This window comes from Cloeon dipterum, chromosome 1 (genome assembly GCF_949628265.1).
Source record: "Cloeon dipterum chromosome 1, ieCloDipt1.1, whole genome shotgun sequence".
NCBI lineage: Eukaryota > Metazoa > Arthropoda > Insecta > Ephemeroptera > Baetidae > Cloeon > Cloeon dipterum.
The window spans coordinates 33,452,222-33,471,670 of record NC_088786.1 but is presented as its reverse complement, the minus strand read 5'-3'; the positions used below and the strand labels follow the sequence as shown (position 1 = coordinate 33,471,670).

At 42.0% G+C, this 19,449-nt stretch overlaps 1 protein-coding gene across 6 annotated transcripts in view; it reads left to right on the top strand.

Annotated features, from left to right (window-relative positions):
- Positions 1–19,437, top strand: part of LOC135948590 (nephrin-like) — a 174,761-nt gene extending 155,324 nt beyond the window's left edge. The window contains exons 9-14 of one of the 6 annotated variants that reach the window (XM_065497939.1): positions 5,245–5,404; positions 12,895–13,188; positions 13,819–14,124; positions 16,697–16,984; positions 17,247–17,431; positions 18,454–19,437. In XM_065497939.1, the coding sequence (XP_065354011.1) occupies positions 5,245–5,404; positions 12,895–13,188; positions 13,819–14,124; positions 16,697–16,984; positions 17,247–17,431; positions 18,454–18,582 (1,362 nt within the window). In that variant the 3' untranslated portion in view covers positions 18,583–19,437. Of the gene's footprint in view, positions 1–5,244; positions 5,405–12,894; positions 13,189–13,818; positions 14,125–16,690; positions 17,009–17,246; positions 17,432–18,435 lie in introns of those variants that run through there. The other 5 variants (XM_065497938.1, XM_065497937.1, XM_065497940.1 and 2 more) reach the window with 5 other exon arrangements.
- Positions 19,438–19,449: the final 12 nt, after the last annotated feature.

Here is a 19,449-nt window from a genome sequence, read left to right as displayed (position 1 = left end):
GGCCACGAATCATCTCTTTAATTGCGATTTGCGAGGCTTCCGAGTCATTAATTTGCGGTCAGCAGTAAAAAATAAATTCAAGTCGGTGATTTATGCCGTTCGGAACTGCGACTACGCGCCACTTGGCTCCAACACGTTCATGCATGCGAGTTGCTTTTATTATTTCACAGATGAAAACTTTCGCGCAACTTTTTTCCACGCGAGTTGGCTCGCGAGAATTCGTGCCCCCGCCGTCAAGGTACCTGCACACAAAACAGGCGCGCGCGAGCGTAAATTTTCGACTAATTGTGACGACGTATGGGAGGAAAGTTTCAATCGGCGCCGCTGTCGCACCGACGACGACGACGACGACGACCTAGCTGCCTCTCGATTTAATTTATGTGAGCATGTGAGGCGAGCAGCAAAAATCGATCACGGCCTCGCTGCAATTAAACCTTTGTACTTGCAGTTGCAAATTGCTCCGCCAACCGGAAGATTTGCACCTTGCAATCTGATCCGTATGAGTAGAAAGTGCGTAGTTTCTACTTCTTCGCCGTGAATGATGAAACGCGAGCTTGAATAGAAGGTCGTTATGAATGAGCAAAAAGATGTTATGGAAAGTAGAAACGTCATTAGTTTTGTTGGAAACTAGTTCATCTATGATCAGAGCTACTGCTACAGAGAAGAAAAGACGGAAGAAATTTGAATTAAGTAAGATAATTTCTGCATTTTCCAGAAGCAACCTGGTCGACAAAATTTTTAACCAAGCGTTTTAATCATTAGATCTTAGCAAAGCTGTAAATTCTGTGAAAAATATGGCCGCAATTAAATCGTTTAGCCCAGGCTTAAAAAGTGAATTTAGACTCTTGTAATTCCCCTTGGAGTGTCGCAGGACAGCCGTAAATAGACGGCCGGGCCGAATTTATAGACACACACACACATGCAATAATAAGTTAGCCGGGATTAATTTGAATGCCGGCAACGAGTGGGAGCAGAGCTGCAGATTTTGCGGTGGTGGAGCTGCTTGCAAAGATCTAAAATATTCGCCTCCCGGGACGCGTTCTCAAGCGCTCGCCATCAAATTACTGCGGTTTCGGGTCCGTTTTTCCTCTCTTTTTAAAAAGAAATATGTGCGCGCCGGCATTACACATACACGAGAACGGCCTGCTGCCTGTTTACTCCTCGTTTTACTGCCACATAAGAATGCCCGAATGTATTGCAGTGACACAGCATAAAAAGTGTCCGGGCTTGGAAAACATAAATTTAATTTTAAAGAGCACTCCTCGCCCACCCGCCCGCCCGCTCGCTCGCTCGCTGGCTGCCTCGGCGAACAGAACACGGACTGAGAGGATAGAGGGTTTCTCTCTCTCTGCCCTGCCCTGCCAACGGCCTTTTCTTCCTATTTTCCCCTTTCGCTGCCTGCCTGCCGCCACCGCCGCGACAACATGGCAGGCCAATGTACGTAAACGCCCGCCGGCCACTTTATTATTTGACACTTGGGCACGGCGAAACACACACATGGGAAACTATCAGCTTGTTGCACATTTAATTAATCCGAGACACACGACTTGATGCAATGCAAATTAAATTTTAAATTGGATCACGTACGTCCAACCTGAATTAAATTTGGTCTAAAACAAATTCTAGTGGAAAATGTTCCTGATCACAAGATTGTTCTTTCTACCATCTTGTCCTCATCCTCTCAGTCGAGAATCGTGACCCCTGGCAGTGCATATGTTGGTCACCTTTTCTATTTTTTCGAACTGCAATTGTTAAAAAATACTGCCACAAAAAATGAATTGTTTATTTGAATTATTTGCAAAATGACAAAACCGTCAATGTAAAAAATATGTAATTTTATTTTTTACGTTTCAATTAAATCTTTGTTATTTTCCCCAACGCAGATTTCGATTTGTTATTATTATTTAAAAAATCAACTGGTGAACACATTAATTTTTTATGACAACAATTTTAGTTGGGAAACGGAGCCCGACCAAGGCATCATAAACAAGAATAATTTATATTTTCAAGACACAATCGCTTTGATGGCTCTTCAATCCCAAAAAAACTTTCTACGCCTAAAATTCTGGGCTCTTATTTTATAAAATAAGCCCTTCTTGATTTCTCAAATAAGTTCTGTTTCCATGACGAGCCAATATAAAATAATCTTTTGTTATAGACAAGGGCCCTATACCAAAATAAACTCGTGAAGTGTCTCATGATGGACATAAAAGAGCAAAAAATTTATTCCTGAAAATGTGGCAAGGCTAACTTTTCAAGATGTCAGAGGACCCATAAAGACGAACATGAAAATCAATCAGACCACCGCTCTGCCCTCAAAAAATAAGCAGACACGGCAGCGTTTCTGTTTAATTCTGTTTTGTACGATTTGGTTTTCTGAAATTTAAGTACGAGCGTGTGAAGTATATAACCAGCCCGTTGGCTCGCATTGTTAAGGCACTCTCAGGTTTGTCAAAGCAATGTGAGGTATTTGAGCAGTTCGGAGATCTAATACTGGCTACCCAATGTCAGAAATGGCAAAAAGTGGTTAGTTTAGTGACTCGAATTGCTCAAATTGCTCAACGGGCTGGGAGGCGCACCGGCGCCGACTCGCTACTTGCTGGTTTGCACCTTTCCAGCATGCGTGATTTGGCTTCACGGGACGAATGTCTAGCGTTTCAATGCAGTCCTCGGTGCGGAGGCAAGTGGCCCTTGAGTGGGCTGGGTCCCTGTGCGGCCTGGTGCGCCCATGTTATCCGTTCGCGGTGTTATTGGGACCCGGGTTTCAGCATTCGTGCTAGTGCAGTGCGCGCCCTTCCCGCTCCTCCGGTCCTCGGACAGGGATAAAATGAGCAAAAAAAAGTCTTTCTTTATTGAACACACCTTTCAATTAGTTTTTAATAACAACGAAATACTGGCTGCTATTGATAAACATTATTCTTCGCATCAACATTTTAGGAATTCGATCGTGTCTTCTGAGTGGGGAGCGTTTGCAACATAAAATAAATGTTTCGCAAATTTATAGAAGCGTTACCATAGATTCAAGCGGCGGCAATGTGAGGCAGCTTATGTAAACGAGAAGTGGCGCATTGAAACGCGGGTCAATTGAGGCGGAATGGCCGGTCGACCGACCGGCTCACCTCTATTGTGCAAATTATAAATAATGCGCAGGTGGAAAATTATGAGTCGCGCTCAATTGCGGCTCAGTTAGGCGGAATAATGAGCTCGCTCGCCACCTCCATAAATCAGACGGCCGCGCATTTTTCAAAGGTCTCGCCGGCAAATTAGCCGCGGCTGCACTCGAGCCGCGTGTGCGCCGAACGATTTCATTCGACTCGGCACGTCGCCAGCTCAATTAGCGTAGTAGATGCAGCGCTTTTGATGCAACGCACGCTCCATTTGCGGATCACGAAATTAAATTCGCGTTCTTTCGGTCGAGTGATCGAGAATGAGCTGGAAACGAGCGCTGCATACGTGGATCGCAATTTCAAAATAAAAACGTGACTTCAAAAGGCTCACAATGTGTAATTTCAAACGATCGCATTTATTATTACATCAAGATAATTCCTCTCCGGGGCATTCCTGGATAATATTTCGAATGAACAACCGCTCTCGCCACTCCGCATGCATAAATTCGCTTCTGGCAGGGTGAATTTTGTAAAAACGGAATGACAGTATCAGAAAATCCCCTGCGTGCGCGTGCGATAAAAGTTATTATTGCATTTCACTCGTTGTACATGCCGCACATACTTTCTCCTAATCCTACGGCGATATTCCCATTCCACGTCACACGCAATTGAGAAAAGCCAACGAGAGGAATATTATCGCCTGCTGCACTTTCCTCCTCCTTGAACACAAAAAAAAATCGTGGATTGGGGAGACAAATCCCTATCTTGAAAAAGAGCGGAATCGGAATGCTGTCGGGGTGGCAAGGTTTATCATCCCTCGTGTGTCTGCTGCAGACATTTGAGAACAAAAGGTGAAAAAATCCGATCCTTTTGAAGGGGATTAAATTGAAATAAAATTATTCTTGCTAGGGATGGCGCCTCCCCATTTCTTTCAATCCATTGGAACAATCGCGCTAAAAATGAATGAATTCATCAAATAACTTTCAACTTATAATGCGTAGGGGTATCTGGATGCGTCTAAAAATTAATTTATAAGCTAACAAACAGCAACAATTAACTGAATTTTGCAAATGTACAAAGCTTTAAAAATGATTATTTTTTAAAATTTAGGAACACTTAATCTCCTCAGCACGCAAATAAAAATAGAACCAAGCGAAATTAAATCCAAAACTTAAAAAAAATTCACACAGCTCTGCTTATTTTGTGTGGAAAATCCTCTTTTTAGCTAACTTAATACCGATTTTCAGTAGGCAGACGGTGCTTGATGCTTGAAAATCATGCAAACTCTGAGGTTTTTTAGGAAAATTCACAATTCAAGCACAGGCTAAAATGATTTTTCTCAAAAACCAAATCATTGGAGTAGCTACAACAGATCTTGAAGTGGAAAAAGTTTTTGCTTTTCTCATTTGCGTGCATTTTAATCTACACAATTTAAGTTTCTCAAAAAGTGGCAAGTCCTTTGAAACACTTTTGAAGAATTCACTGCTACCATTCGAAAACTTATTCGTCTGACAAAATATTCAAGTAATGTCTGCTTTTGAAGTGGCGTTTTCAATAATTGGAAATTTTATTGCAAAAATGTTTTCCTCGCTTGTCGCAGAACTCAATTGGCAAGTCGCGCGCCCAGCTTTATATAATTCGTGCTGGAGAAAGTCAACATGACGAAAACTTTGATTTGCTTGTTGGCGGCGGTGGGAGCGAGCCAAAAGTAATAATTGCTTACACGGCCGCGCTGCAACTCCTTTCCAATAATTGAGTCAGCAACTATCGGAAATAAGGCGGCCGTGCCTTCAGCAACCCGGGAAATTTCGCGACAACTTGCGCGGCTGCGAAAAAGAGCGCCACATAATCCGAGCCGGCGAGGGCGCGATTATAATTAAACGCCGAGCCCCCGATAAAATTGGCTGCTCCGCAATAAAGAGAGTGACGTATTAGCGTTGCAAATTATCTGCCGCGCGGATGACAAAATATCTCATTGATTTTCAATATTTCTCGGGACCCTCTCTCTCTCTCGTCCTCCGCCTCCTTGAGAGGTCTTTTGTGTTTATTACACCTCGATTGCGAGAGCAGACCCCTCGGCATAAAATGAAAATTTTAAACCCGCACGTGCAGATTATATCTGATCTCTTAATTCCAGGGCGCCCTGCTCAGTCAGAACGTGTCGTGGGGCATCATCATGAGCACGCACAGCCTCGTTCTGCAAAAGGTGACCCGCCACAATGCCGGCGTTTATCGCTGCGTCGCCATCAACTCACAGGGAGAAAGCCAGAGTTCGCCGGTCCACCTCCGCGTCAAATGTGAGTATTATATAGCATAATTTTCCCCCTGGACGCTCCATTGCTCGCTCGCTTCAATTCCTGGTACTGGTCGATTCTTTTCTTTTCTCACAAGCTCAGCAAAAATGGCGTGGCAGAGAGTGAACCAATAAGACCCGTTGGAGCCATCTGCTAATGTCATTTCAATCTCATATTTAAGTGAGGATGTGTAGAGGATAGCAATGAAGTTTTAACGAGAGAGCTAGAACTAGTGATTGATTGAATTAAGGGATGGGGTTGTTCATTTAATTTTTTATATCATTTCTGCAATAGTAAAAAATTGTACCACTAACAATCGAAGTCCAGATTTTTACCCTGGCTACGTTTTTACGTTATTTAGGGTTCTCTAGCCTTAAACTTACCATCAGTAGGTGAATTAAAATCTCCTTTTATTTTGAGTAAACCTCTAACATAAATTAATGCCTCTGAAAATATTAATTGGGAAGTCTGTGCTCTCGCTTCAAACGTTTGAGCTCATTTTCTTGGAAATTTCAATGATAAAGTTAATTAATGTTTTGATGATTCACGTTTTCAGCATCATTACCAATTGGGGGTATTAAGTTTTCTGTTTAATACGGCTTAAATCTTCTATCAATAATTATTATTTCTTGCTCCGCGTTAACTATAGATGCAAAATTTTTCAAATTGATCAATATATAATTTGAAAATGAATTCTGGCACTGCAAATTGATTACCAAATTAGCAATATTTTCATTACCTTAGTTTTTCTTAGAGCTAAAACCCAGTGGTGATTCTCCCCACTACTTGGTAACGCAGAAATCTCAAAAGTAGCAGTTTCAGTAATTTTATTCCGTCTTCATGCGTGTCTTCATCGTCGATTTAAAAGAGATTACAGCTTATGTTTAATGCATGCCCTAATTCAATTGTCGATACCATACCGATGTATTACCAAAGTACACCATCAATGTGGTTGATAATTTGGCTCTTACACGGAATAAAATGTCATCAGCTCTCAACTCTAGCAGTCCCTTCAAACAAAATACGAGAATGTGAAGGGTATCACATTACAAAACTTGAATTTCATTTCTCCCAGTGACGAGAGGTTCCGGTTCGAAAGCCGATATTGAAGAATCGGATCCACCGAATCATGCATTCCGGGAAAGCGTCCATTTCCAATTATTATAGCCGCCGGACCATTATGAACTCGTTCGGTTCTCAGATGGCAAAAATCTAACAAGGCTGCCTCGAGAGCGGAAATTTTCAATGGAGACATTATCTTATATGAAAAATGGTGTCGGCGCGCGAGGCAGAGTGTAAGATGAAGTTTGAAAAAGATAGATTGGCTCTCATTTTTTCGCATTAGAAAGACGCCGCCGAACAAAAAGTTGAGAGTTCTCGCTTATCTCGTTTGCTCTGGGAAATAATTTCATCGCACCTGCAGCAGCAGCAACAACAGCGGCGGCCTCTTTTGTGCTGCTCACGGGACTAACCAGCAACCAGCGGACGAGAGTTGACAAAAGCCGACGAGCTTTATTTTAAATACCGGCCCGACGCTGATTTTGATCTCCCTCGCCCACCTTGTTGGAGTAGCGAGATCTGTGCGCGCCGATAAAAGTGCAATTTCATCCCACGAATCCAGCCGGCTTTGTGCGCCGCTGCTTTTATGGCCCCAAATTAAATTGATCCGAAATACAACAAGTTCGCAGCAAATTTATTCAAGCGCCCAGGGTTGCCAGGTGCTCATTATTATACAGAAAAGAGAGCTGAACACTCTCTGGTTCCTCGAGCTTCAATTATTTATGCAACTGTTGCAGCAAGAATTGATTGAACTTTTGTTAGGCTGTAACAATTGAATTTAAACAAAAAGATGGCTTGATGACAGTTAAATACATACGAGAAAATTGCTTTGATTTTTGAAGTGTTTGAAATGTCAGCTATCGAGAAGTTCTGAGAACCTTTAAATTATAGTTTTTTTTATTAATTGTTTTTTACTACATATAGGCTTTTTTTAGTGTTGTTCGCGTTTAATAAAAAAATTTATTTTCCATTTACTAATAGGCTTAGTGTTTCTGACTCTATATTGTTTGATTCAAAATGTTACAACGTCAAAAATTGTTCTGTGAGTTTTATTTTAGTTAAAGAGGAATGATACTGGAAAAGCCTGGAAAATGCTTGTTGCCAATGCATAAAATCATCCCTTAGGATTCAGTTAAAACCTAAATTGACCTAAGGAGCGCTGTAATTTTTTGAGAAAATTGGCTGCAAAGTTAGCGTGCTTTTCAAATGGTAATGGCTGTCTCCTTACTTGAAATCCGATTTAATTTCAAAACCAAGAGTTTTCCCAATAAGTGGCATACACCGTTGAACAGATCTCGACGAGAGGAATCTAAATATGCCAAGAAAATATGTTCGAGCACTGTAAATTTTGGAGAAAATTGGCAAAATTTGAATTTTTAATGTAGGAAGGTCATTTTTTTATCATTGCAAATTGTTGAACAAATTGTTTATCGGTCAATTGTTTAAGGCATCCAATAATTTAAATAATTTTCAATTGTTGCCCAGTATCATTCCACTTTAAGTGCTAGAGATCTACATTTTCATTCATGCACTACACGAAATAATTTGCGTAACAGCAAATTAAATTGCAAAGATGCAATTGTTTAGAAATCAAATGGCGCTGAATTGCAATTTTGGCTTGTCTCTAATCCTTCTCCGTTTACAGAGAGGAGGAGGGGAAATACCCTAAAGTTAAGCCATTGAATAATTTGTTACAGATTAAAAACCTTTTTCAAATGTCGGAAGTATTCAAAAAGACATTAAAAGATCATATCAATTTGTATAAATATATATTGAGAACGCCTCTTAATCGATTTTGGGGGTGGCAACCCTGTGCGGAGCTGTCCACGCACCCTTGGCTCGTGCTCGTGCGCTCGCGAATAAAAGTAGATTGAGAACTATAAAAGCGGGCGAAGGAATGCAAATGCAGAGACATGTGCTCTCGTTCGCTCGCTCGTCCGGCTGCGTTGACGTTATTACAGTGTTACACGCGCGCTGGCCAACTTTTAATAATGCAAATCTTGCGTCTGACTTTTGAATAAAACATTCCGCGGTGCGTCAATCTGCGTGCTGCTGCTATTTTAAATTCATCAACGCGTGTGAGTGCGCTTGAGTCAGTGAGCGAGGCTTATCCTAATTCGGAAGCATCACATTTTGTCAGTTTCACGGTCTTTGCGTCTGCGGATTCCTGCCTGCCTGCCTACCGCACACACACACACAAAAAATAACATGTGTGCTCGCGGTGGCGGCGGCCGAGCTAGGCAACCCGCGCGGCTCGCGTGCCCAGCCGCTTGCATAAATTGCCACTTCGCAGGTGATTAAGTTGTAGATTTTATTCGGCACGTGCAGCGTTTAATTAGTCCGAAGCACTGAGCCGAAAGATCGATCAGAGGCCACCGGTGATTCGTTAAAAATTGCAATCCGTGTTTTATTTTCAGCCGGGTGTGCGTTTACGAGCTGCGGCGCTAGTTTAACGGGGCTGTAGCGCACATTTGGCAGAAATTTTGTCCATTAGTAGCGAACCTTTTCACTTTGTCTCTCGACAGAGGCCCAAAAGGACCGAAAGATACGCAAACAACGCGTGCGTGTGTGTTTGTGTGTGTGTGCGTATATTTACAGGGTAATGCACGGTTCGGTGGCCGCCTTTTGTCACTGAATCACAGGTCCAGACCCTCGCATGTTTTATGGCCGACGGCACAAACCTCGACTTTAAATTTGAATTCCAGCTGTATTGTTTTCTACGACGCAGATTTCTCCATCCGGGCACGCGTTTGATGTTTTCGCAATAAAACTCGGGGTGCATATAACCGTCAAAAGCAACTGAATCGATATTCTGCGCCTACATTCCAGCGCTCACTGCACTTATTTATGCCTGCGAGTGAAATTATTAATTAAATACCATGCTTGACCTGAAAACAATGCTCACCATTGAATAATAAAACTAATAATATTTGAAATCGTATATTATATCCGTGTTGTGTCTACAGATGGAGTATTTTCTGAAAGAATGCGACTTTAATTTCTCGCATTTCCAATATCACCTTTTTGACGAAAGGCATCTTTATATTTTTTTTTCGTGTCGCTTGTTTTGTGCTCAGCAGAAATTTTAATAATCCTGAGCATTATTTGAAGTGGAAAGTCATTGTTGGCTGGCGCTGCTTTCTTTTGAAACAAAACTTTGGGAGCAATCAGGAAAGAGGCGCAAAATAAATATCGCGCAGCGCTCAAAGAAATCACATTCGAGCAAACACCGACGGGGAAAAAAATTATTTAATATCAGCCCACTCTCCGCTTTCGATTTAATAAAACATATCGAAATTTACTCCTTGTAATCAAGGCTCGGCTGGAAAATGCCTGCTCCGCTTGAGTGCAACCGAGGGGCCGACAGCCGGAGCGTGATTTACTAGGCCGTGAAGTAATTGCTGCCGTGTTTCCGCGCAATTGATCTAAATGAAAGAATAACGCCAAGGTAGACCGAGGGGGAGTCAAGAGTTGGTTGCCAGCAAAAACGTCGTGCAATCGTATTTAGCATGTAGCAGTGCGTCATTTTCGTCTCTGGAGACGCCCGGATCGACCGTGGGTCTGGCTTTGCTTCTGTGTCGTCGTCGTCGTCGTCGCAGTCTATTACTGCACCTAATTTATTTCGGCGACAGCTGCAGGCCAAGTAGAGGTCTCCTCTGCTGCTGAAATGTACTCTCTACATTTTCAGCTGAGCCGCGGTCAGATTGAAAGTGTCACGGACACTAGAGCTTGCTCTCTGCATTCTGGAAATCTCGGCTCGATTGTTCCAAATTAATCTGCTGCATTCCGCCCGGGCTTATTTACGCTGTCTATTCCTGTCGCATTCCATGCGTAAATCAGGACTGGCCTAATCTCCGTTTCACGCAAATTTAGACTCTCTGGACAGTCTGGGTGCGTGGGGGAAGTATTTTCGTTTGCAAAATTAAAATTCCATACTGCCGGCTAAGAGTTATCCGCGTTCATTTGCATTGGAATATATTTATTGAGCCATATACGAAACCCTTTCGCGGCCATTATCGTAACGAGTGGGGAACGTCTTGCTATTTTAGGACAAATAGCATCCTTCCTCGACACACTGCTAAAAAGCCGTTCCCCTTCTTGGCAAATAACAAGGGGCACGCCGCCTTTGGACAAACTCCAACACATAGCAGAGCTAAAGCAATGATTTCGCCGCGCGCGAGCGGCCAACTTCTTATAAAAGTGCCTGTGCAGATAGCCATCTTAAATATTACACTCCTCGCTCGCTCGTTCCTTCCACGGCTTTTTAACAGCTGCAACAAGTTAAGTTGCGAGAAGATGAAATAGAACATCTGGCAGTATGCTTGCTCGCCAGACCGACTGCAAAGTGTATAACCTTTTGTGTTGCGAGCAAGAGCTTCTTTAATTGATTGTGTCTTTTCGCGCCCAGCCAGCGTTGCTGTGCAAGCAAAACTTTTCCCGCGGATGCACTCTCCGCCGGCGGCTGCTGTCACTTTATTCCATGGTTTGCACAGCAGCTGAATCGGTAAAGTACTAACTTTTTAGAGCCTGTATGTCCTGTTAAGAAAGTAAACAAAGAACTAATTATCATTATTCAATTTTTATGAATCTTCTGGCGAGCTATTTTATTATTCATTAAATTTATTATCAAAGAAGACACAGCTTCGCAGTAGTATTTTTTACGGTTTTTCTTAAGCTGTTTGCAATTTTTTAACAGTGAAATCCAGACTCTACAGACTCCATTTCCTGCTTTGCTTTGTTTGACGAACATCCCGTGTCAAACGCAGCTACTGAATATCACATTGCTTTTCCTGGTCCTCTTCAATGCCCGGCTTACAATTAAATTCTCTGCAAACACATACCAGGCTATTTATAAATACTGTGTATACAAACATAGGATAACGCACGCGAGGCCTGCTGCCAGAAGGCACAAAGCAACAGGAAAATCTGCGTTTGGTTGCTAAAAACGAAGCTACGTACCTGCTTTGCGAGCTGCTTTTTACGACGCAAATGATAATATAACGCTGTGATTCGCATCACAAAGCGAATAAAATGCCTACAACACATTCACATACTCTCACGCACTTTTGAGCGGCACGATAGAGAGAGAAAAAGAAAGGGACGAGTTTCGGATGAATTCCACTGTGGCCGCGATGCAAAAGTGGCGACAAAAAGCGACGGGAAAAAGAGGGTCGGCCAGAGTAAGACAAAATAGACGCTCGCATTTCGTGTATGGAATAACTTTGGGCGCGGACAAAAGCTGCGAAACAAGAGGCTGCCGGTGACGGCCCGTGACAAATGTGGAAGCGACGGCGCGGAACCTCAAGGGGTCAGCGAAAACCCCCGACATCAATCTTGATTAGCCGCTATAGAGTGCAGGCCGGCAAAAAAACTCCTTAGCACCTCGCTTGCCCGGCCAACGACGGGCGACCTTTGCACAACAATGTCATCTTCGATGGCGGATTTCCATCGGGGTCGAACACGCTGCGGCTGGACACTTTGACGTTTGACCCCGGCCACTCACAATCATGAGTGCTGGGTTAACACCGAAAATGAGAAAAAACGAATGAAGGAAAACTGTTGGGTAAAAGGAATTCTAGAAATTTTGCACAAATTAGGATGGGATTGTAATATGTTTGTGAAAGAAGTTTTTTCCTCGAGCGATTGGGCATAATTTTCTAAAAATTTTTGGGAACCTCTCTAGCCATATTGTGGATTATTTAAATAAAACAGTCAACACTTTCTACACGTCTCATAAAACTTAAAGGTAATCTTGATTCACGCTATTTTATCACAACAAAGTTGATAATTAAATTACCACCTGTTAAACGCTCTAAACACGATGAAAACGCTCGATTAGGTCAACATTGTTTTTTAAAATTGTTTATTTTTCTACCTAACACTCAGCCTATTACAGCGGATTTGTGAAAGTTCAAAAAATATTTTTTTAAAGCATTTTGGCCTTTTTAAGAGGTGATTTGTTAAACTTTTCTTTCGTTTTCTATCATGTTTTTTCAACCTCATATTTTTTAAATCGACTTTACGTCGAGTTTGAACAGTAAATTTTGTACATTTAGTTTTATTCATAGGTATTATTTTGAAGCCAATTTTTTTGTCTCGTGTCGACTTGTGTATAATAAATAGTTTGATCAGAAACTGTCAAATCGATTCTTCTGTTTGCCCTTTCTTGCATTATTTCTTTTATTTTTGACTTTGCAAGAATGATAAGTGCGTGCGAGAACATTTGAATCAAGGCCTTAAATAATGCTAAACAGTAAATGTAATATTTTTAAACGACAATTATTTAAAATATATTCTCATCCATTGTTAACAAATTAAAATCAACAAGGAAAATAATATATCAGGCAGAGATATCTAATATTTGCTGACATCATTTCCGCGATATCTGTCGCTTAATGTGTACTTCAGGTTTGACGGGAAATTTTATGTTTCAGTCGCGCCAGTGTGCAAGGCGCTGGACGTGATCGTGGTGGGCGGCTCGTTCAACGAGCAGCTGAGCATCCAGTGCGAGGTGGCCGCCGACCCTGGCGACGTGCGCTTCTTGTGGATGTTCAACAACTCGGGCGAGAACAACCGCGTGTCGGAGGACCGCTTCCGCAACCGCAACACCACCAGCACGCTGAGCTACACGATCATCTCTGAGCGCGACTACGGCACGCTGCAGTGCTGGGGCTCGAACGCGATCGGCCGCCAACTCGAGCCGTGCGTCTTCCAGGTCGTGCCCGCTGGTAAGACCCTTTCCCACTACTCTCAGCAGCCATTACTTTTCGCTCTAATTGTCATCCCGAGGAGCTTTTTGGAGTTTGCTTTTTGATCCATTCACTCACTCTCGAGTATCCCATTACAAGTTTCGCCGCAGCGCGCTTTGATCTATTGAGAGTGTGCAAGCGGATTTTTCCATCTCTGCTTGCATTACCAGCAGAGCCGCAATCGAAAAGTAACATTATTAGCGAGCAGAGCAGTGTCTATATACTCGAACATAGACAATCGCTGCGCTGGCTCCAGCTCTCTCCTCGGCGCGGCCCTTAGTTTGCCAGCTTTATTTGAGGTCGAGTCGGTGTTTGCAGTAAATGTGTGATTAGGACTGCCTCTATAAGCAGAACCCTCTTAACTCTCGTCTGTGTGTGTGCGTGCGTGTGTGATCACAGTCTCAAGAATACTTTTGCAAGCATACACAAGCTAGAGAAGTTTGCGCCCCCCGCTACCACCACATACTTTTTCACATATATTTTATATTTTCCACACAAAAAATTCCGTAAAAGTTACGCTTTCGTTTGCGCTTTTTCATTCCTCCATGAAATACATATATATACCCATAGCGAGAAAAAGAGATTCTATTTGGTTTTGATCCTCGACAGGTAAACCGTCGGCGTTGCGCAATTGTTCGTTGTTTAACCAAACGGGCGAGTCGCTCGAGGTCGAGTGCCTGCCCGGTTTTGACGGCGGCCTGCCGCAAAGGTTCATTCTCGAGGTGTACGAGGCGCCGTCGATGCAGCTGCGGCTCAACCTGAGCAGCGAGGTGGCGCCCGCGTTCAGGGTGGCGGAGCTGCTGCCGGGCGCCAGCACCCTCCTGCGCATGGTCTTGTATGCGGCCAACCCCAAGGGCCGCGGCGAGCCCACCGTCCTGGACAATATCGCCCTCTGGGACGCCGAGAGACGGACAGGTACCTCTACCGCACCAAACCCAATTCATTTTTATGTTTCACATTCAGCACACCTCACCCCACATACACACAGAGAAGAGCGTGCTTCGTGTACACACTTTTGTGGAGCTTTAATTTATTTTTTTTAAAAAAAATTTGGAGTCGCTTTCATTTGTTTTTTTAACGATTTTCTGTGATTACCTAATATTATTCAAGTCACGTTTTCTCCTCTAGCAATTTTTTGTTGGTTAGTGAATATTTTGGAAAGGTTTCATTGGTTGTGTTGTTTTTGCTGTCGTTTGTTTGATTTTAATGACTAGGGCTGGGAATTTATTCTGCACAAAAACGCAATTCTAAAAGACATTTGAGCCTTTAACCGTTTTTAGAGCCCATAAAACCAATTTGGGAACTTTAGTAACTGCTGAAAATTAAGTATATAACGGTTTAAATTTCCTAATTAGAATTCAAACAGCTCAAAAACATCCAAAAAATTCCATTTTATAAGCATAAATTATTTTTATGAAAAAAGAACACATTTTCAATTGATTTTTTTTAAACTGTAACAAGTGTCTATTGAATGAATTTCATTTGAAATCACAATCTTATCGAATTACGAAAATGAAGCCCAAGAAGTCGAAACTGAAAGGATTCCCAGCTCTAACGTCATCAGCATTGGCAATTTTTTGTATAAAACACCATGATGTTTCTCAAGGAATCAAATCATGCGTCAAATCTCCTCACTTTTGCACAGTTTCTTTTCCAATGCTGCCCAGATCCTCTGGAGGCCAGGAAAAATAAAAATCCAAGTCATTTTGAAATGCTAATGCTTACGAGTAATTCTTCTGGCCACTAGAGGCTCCAAGCTTTGCAAAAGTGTTCAGTTTTGACAGGCCGAAAGTGTTTCCCTAACACGCTTTCTCTGTGTGTGTGTAATTCTGTCGCATTTTTTTTCGTGTCTGTCGATATGCCTGCCGTTTTCAGTTTCGATTGTATAGCTTCTGGTGTCGAAATTGGGTTTCCCTGTTCTCGTGCAAAATCGAGCAGGAACGCCCGTTCTGCATACCTTATTTTTTGTTGTTTGTTACCTTTGTTTTCCACACGCACACTTTTCACCCGCACACGACTACTACTTTTCTGTCAGAATTCACACTCTCTTTCCCACTCACTCGGTCCTATGTTCTCGTATAAACATGTCTCGCACCAATTTCTTTCTCCCAGTGCACAAACACGGTTCCAGCATGCGCGCACTTTCGTCGCAAAACTGGTTTCCACACACAGATATGAGATGCTTGCATCAGTATATTTATATTCATCTTTGTCGCAAAACTTTCCTTGCCATTGGAGAACGCCGCGCGGAAGAACTGTTGCTGTTTTTGTGCTCGCAATTTTTCACGCGCGGCCCACTTTACCTTTTGCACAAACACACTTTTCCCTGGCCGTTAAGCTGTCATTAATCGCGTTGTGTGTGTGTTTTAAACCTGTCATGTCTGGCGTTCCGCTCATGTTTAGCTCATTCTGCATATTAATTTTTAAACCGTAGCGTAGAATCTGCACTCGAAATTTAATTAAAAATTGTACGCTTACGCTGGCAAATATTTTATGACCACTTAGCATAAATATGAATGTTTCTCTCCAATTTTAAGGAAGGAAGGATGGAAAACTAATCCTTCTCACATAATGCACATTATTTGATAACTATTTTCATTGCTTGAAAATGTCAAAAAACGTCTTATCTTATTTAAGTATAAAATTATACGGAAAAACAAACGGATAACATTTTTAAAGTTTTAAAATCCAACGTTGAAAAATAGTTTTAATAAAAAAATACAAATTATGGATAGGGGGCAGTAATAACACATAATATATATTCTATTGTTGTATATACACAGAACAAAATATTGCATAGTTTAAAGTGGAATGATAGTGGGCAACAATTGAAAATTATTTGAATTGTTGGATGCCATTAACAATTGATAAACAATTTGTTCAGCATTTTGCAATAATAAAAAAGGACCTCCCTACAGTAAAAATTTAAATTTTGCCAATTTCCCCAAAATTTGCAGTGCTTGAACATATTTTCTTGGCATATTCTGATTCCTCTCGTCCAGATCTGTCCAATTGTGTATGCCACTTATTGGGGAAACTCTTGGTTTTGAAATTAAATTGGATTTCAAGCAAGGAGACAGTCATTACACCATTTGAAAAGCACGCTAACTTTCCAGCCAATTTTCTCAATAAATTACAGTGCTTCTTAGGTCAATTTAGGCTTTAAATGAATCCTAAGGGACGAGTTTATGCATTTTGCAGGCTTTTGTAGTATCATTCCTCTTTAAGTCTGATTAATATAGGTCCATAAGTTTATTTTATAACTACAGCAATTTTAGCTACAGCTTCATCGTTGGTTTGGGATCAGGACTAATCTAATTAAAAACGCCTCATTTAGAAAGTTACAAAAAGTTAGGATTTAGAGTCAATATTCACATTTTTTTATAAAATCTTTGGTCCCATTCCAACGATAAGCCCAAATATACATATTAGCTGACTGAGCAGCAAGTTTTGCCAAGAGTGACAGATGTTGGACTTGCAGATTCAGTCCCTTCGGACGGCACGGACGCGCTGAGCCTGCTGCCCCTGATCGCGCTGATGATCGGCGCCCTGGTGACCGGACTGTCGGTGGCGCTGCTGTTCGCGGTGGCGCTGCGCAAGCGGCGCCACAACGAGGGCGGCACGCCACACGGCGAGAAGTCGAAGGCGCCGAGCGGCGAGCCGCAGGTGATGGACATCAACCACGACCACTACGTCGTGTCCTACACCCTGAAGAGCATGCCCGAGCAGCCGGAGCGGCAGCAGCGGCAGCCGGACATCCTCACGGCCAGATACGGTACCGGTCCTAATTATTTATAGGGTTAGTCCCTGCGGCGGCTGCGGCGGCTGCGAGTTAGTTGTGGCGTCCCTCGGGGCCGAACACGCGCCACCCGTTCTTTCTTCTCGCCTAATCGCCCAATCGGGGTCAATGCTGCAAAATTGAGCAGCCAATTTTATTTTCATTTCGGCCCGAGCCGCCCGACTCGCAGCCGATCCGTGTGCAACCTTCCGAGCCCGTCGTCGCGCCACAATGCCTAATCGTCACGCCGCGTTTGCAGATTCGGCCGTCAGCGAGAGGATGAAGCGTCCTGAGGTGCTGTTCCCGCGCAACGGTGACCTCGAGATGGTGGCCACCGCGGCCGCCGACGCGGTGGCCTCTTCAAGGCCGCCGCCCGTCCCGCCCCGCAGCGATCTGTCTTCCAACGGCAACTTCTCCCGGCAGAGCCCTGGAGCTTCCAACTTTGTGAGTAATTTCTCTGCTCCAAACAAACACTCATCCTTCATCACTTTATGTTCAACACAACTAAAACATTTTTTTCTCTCGTGCCAAATGCAAATAGAATTTTGTTTGCAAGCAAATATACAAAATCAAGGATAAATTTAACAAAAACTGTCGCTCCTACGAGGGAAGGCATTTTTATTCAGCACAAACCAATGTGAGAAAATTATATAATAATTAAGAAATTTTTTAACGAAGTAAAATCCCCTCTAGATTTTACAATTTCTCTCATTAATTGTGATGTATTTGGAAATTTTTTAAATTAATGGCAGATAAGTGATAAATTAATATTCATATCATATAGAAATATAGCAGAATCAACTAACTTTTTGAAAGGTTCGCAAGTGGAAACTTAGTTATTGCACTTTACGGGTTGATTCGTACTTAATGGGAGAGATAAAAGAAATTTTATTAATTGCAATTTAGAAGAAAAGATTAAAAAAAGATTACATGTAAGGAAGTTTGTACTGGGTATGTTACTTGCTGCTTTGTTAAAAAATTACGTTTTTTATAATTTCTGCCATTGATGCTATTTAAAAATATTGATACAAACAAAGGATTTTTCGCGGTAAAATTCCATTATCAGCCTAAACTAAAAACGATGCCCAAAACCATCTAAATTAGGCTGTTAAGAAACTGTCTTAAACGTCTTAAACCAACCATTTTATACCCTAAAAACAGTCTAAAATAGTAGATTCCAAAAAAATTACTTTCAGCCTTTTTAGGACTTTGGCTTCGCTTTTTCGACATTAGGCCCTCAACAATGATTTAATACAGAGTAACAGAGTTCTTACCACTCTTCAAACAATCAGAATTTTGAGAATTTTAGTTTATTTCTTCCACTCATCATCATTCCTGTAAATTACAATTTTGGACAGGAGAAAAATCCCATATTCTCGCTAGCTCGCTTTTAGAAGAATAATGCTCTTGAGTGTTGATGTAAATATTGGAATCGACGTGACTGACAGGTTGACTGGTTTGTGTAGCAGAGTGGCGCTGGTCTGTCCACGCGAAGAAGCCCTGTCGGTGCTGGAGACAACAACGGCTGCGAACTGAACGGCACACTCATCAAAGAGACGCTCATGTCCAACCACATTCCCGAAAGTTGCGTTTAAGAGTATAGCACAAGCTGCTGCTTCTATGTCTAATAAGTGTTACACAACTCAATGTCCCAACTCACGTACGCTCTAAAAACGACAGCAAATGGAAAATATATTTAACTTATACCGATGACGACACAATAAAAACACAGTAGAACTGACTGAGTGCAACAAACACACTGCAGCGCGGAAGGAAAATCTGGTGATATTAATCATGTAAGTGAACAAGGCTTAACTAATTATAAAGCGCTCTCCAATGAGATTAACTGTTGTTGTGTTGGTAACTAACCAAAGTCTATGGGCCACTTCGTTTGTCGACGTGCTATTTTTAGAACTCGAAGCGAGTGAATTAAGCAAAAGTGCGCAGGATTGACACAGAGACCTTTGAATCGACGCGTTTACTTCTCAGAAGATACAATAAATACAACATACACACACACACACATATGCCGCATGTAACGCAAGAAGAGTGAAAGTGTTGAAATAAATTTGCTTTCCGTTTTACTCGGTGTCGAACAGAGCAGAGAGCTGATCGGGAGATGAGTGCAATCATTCGAATGGCTTCCTCGTCTTCACACATGATGAACAATGAAATTATATCCAATAAATATAGCAGAATAAATGTTTGAATCGTCGTTGTAAAATTAAAATATAAAAAAAGAAGAAGAAAGACACTGGTGTATAAAAATGCGTGGAACTTCTTGCTCGTCAGCAAAAGCCACATCTTCCAATAATAATGTATGAAACTCTTTATTATCAGAGATTTATGTAAATAAACCAATGAATAATGTCAGAAATCTTTGTGATACAGGTTTAAATGCTGTCAAACCAATGTTTTTGAGAAAAAATAAATAAAATTGATTTCGTAAAATGCCTGCAATA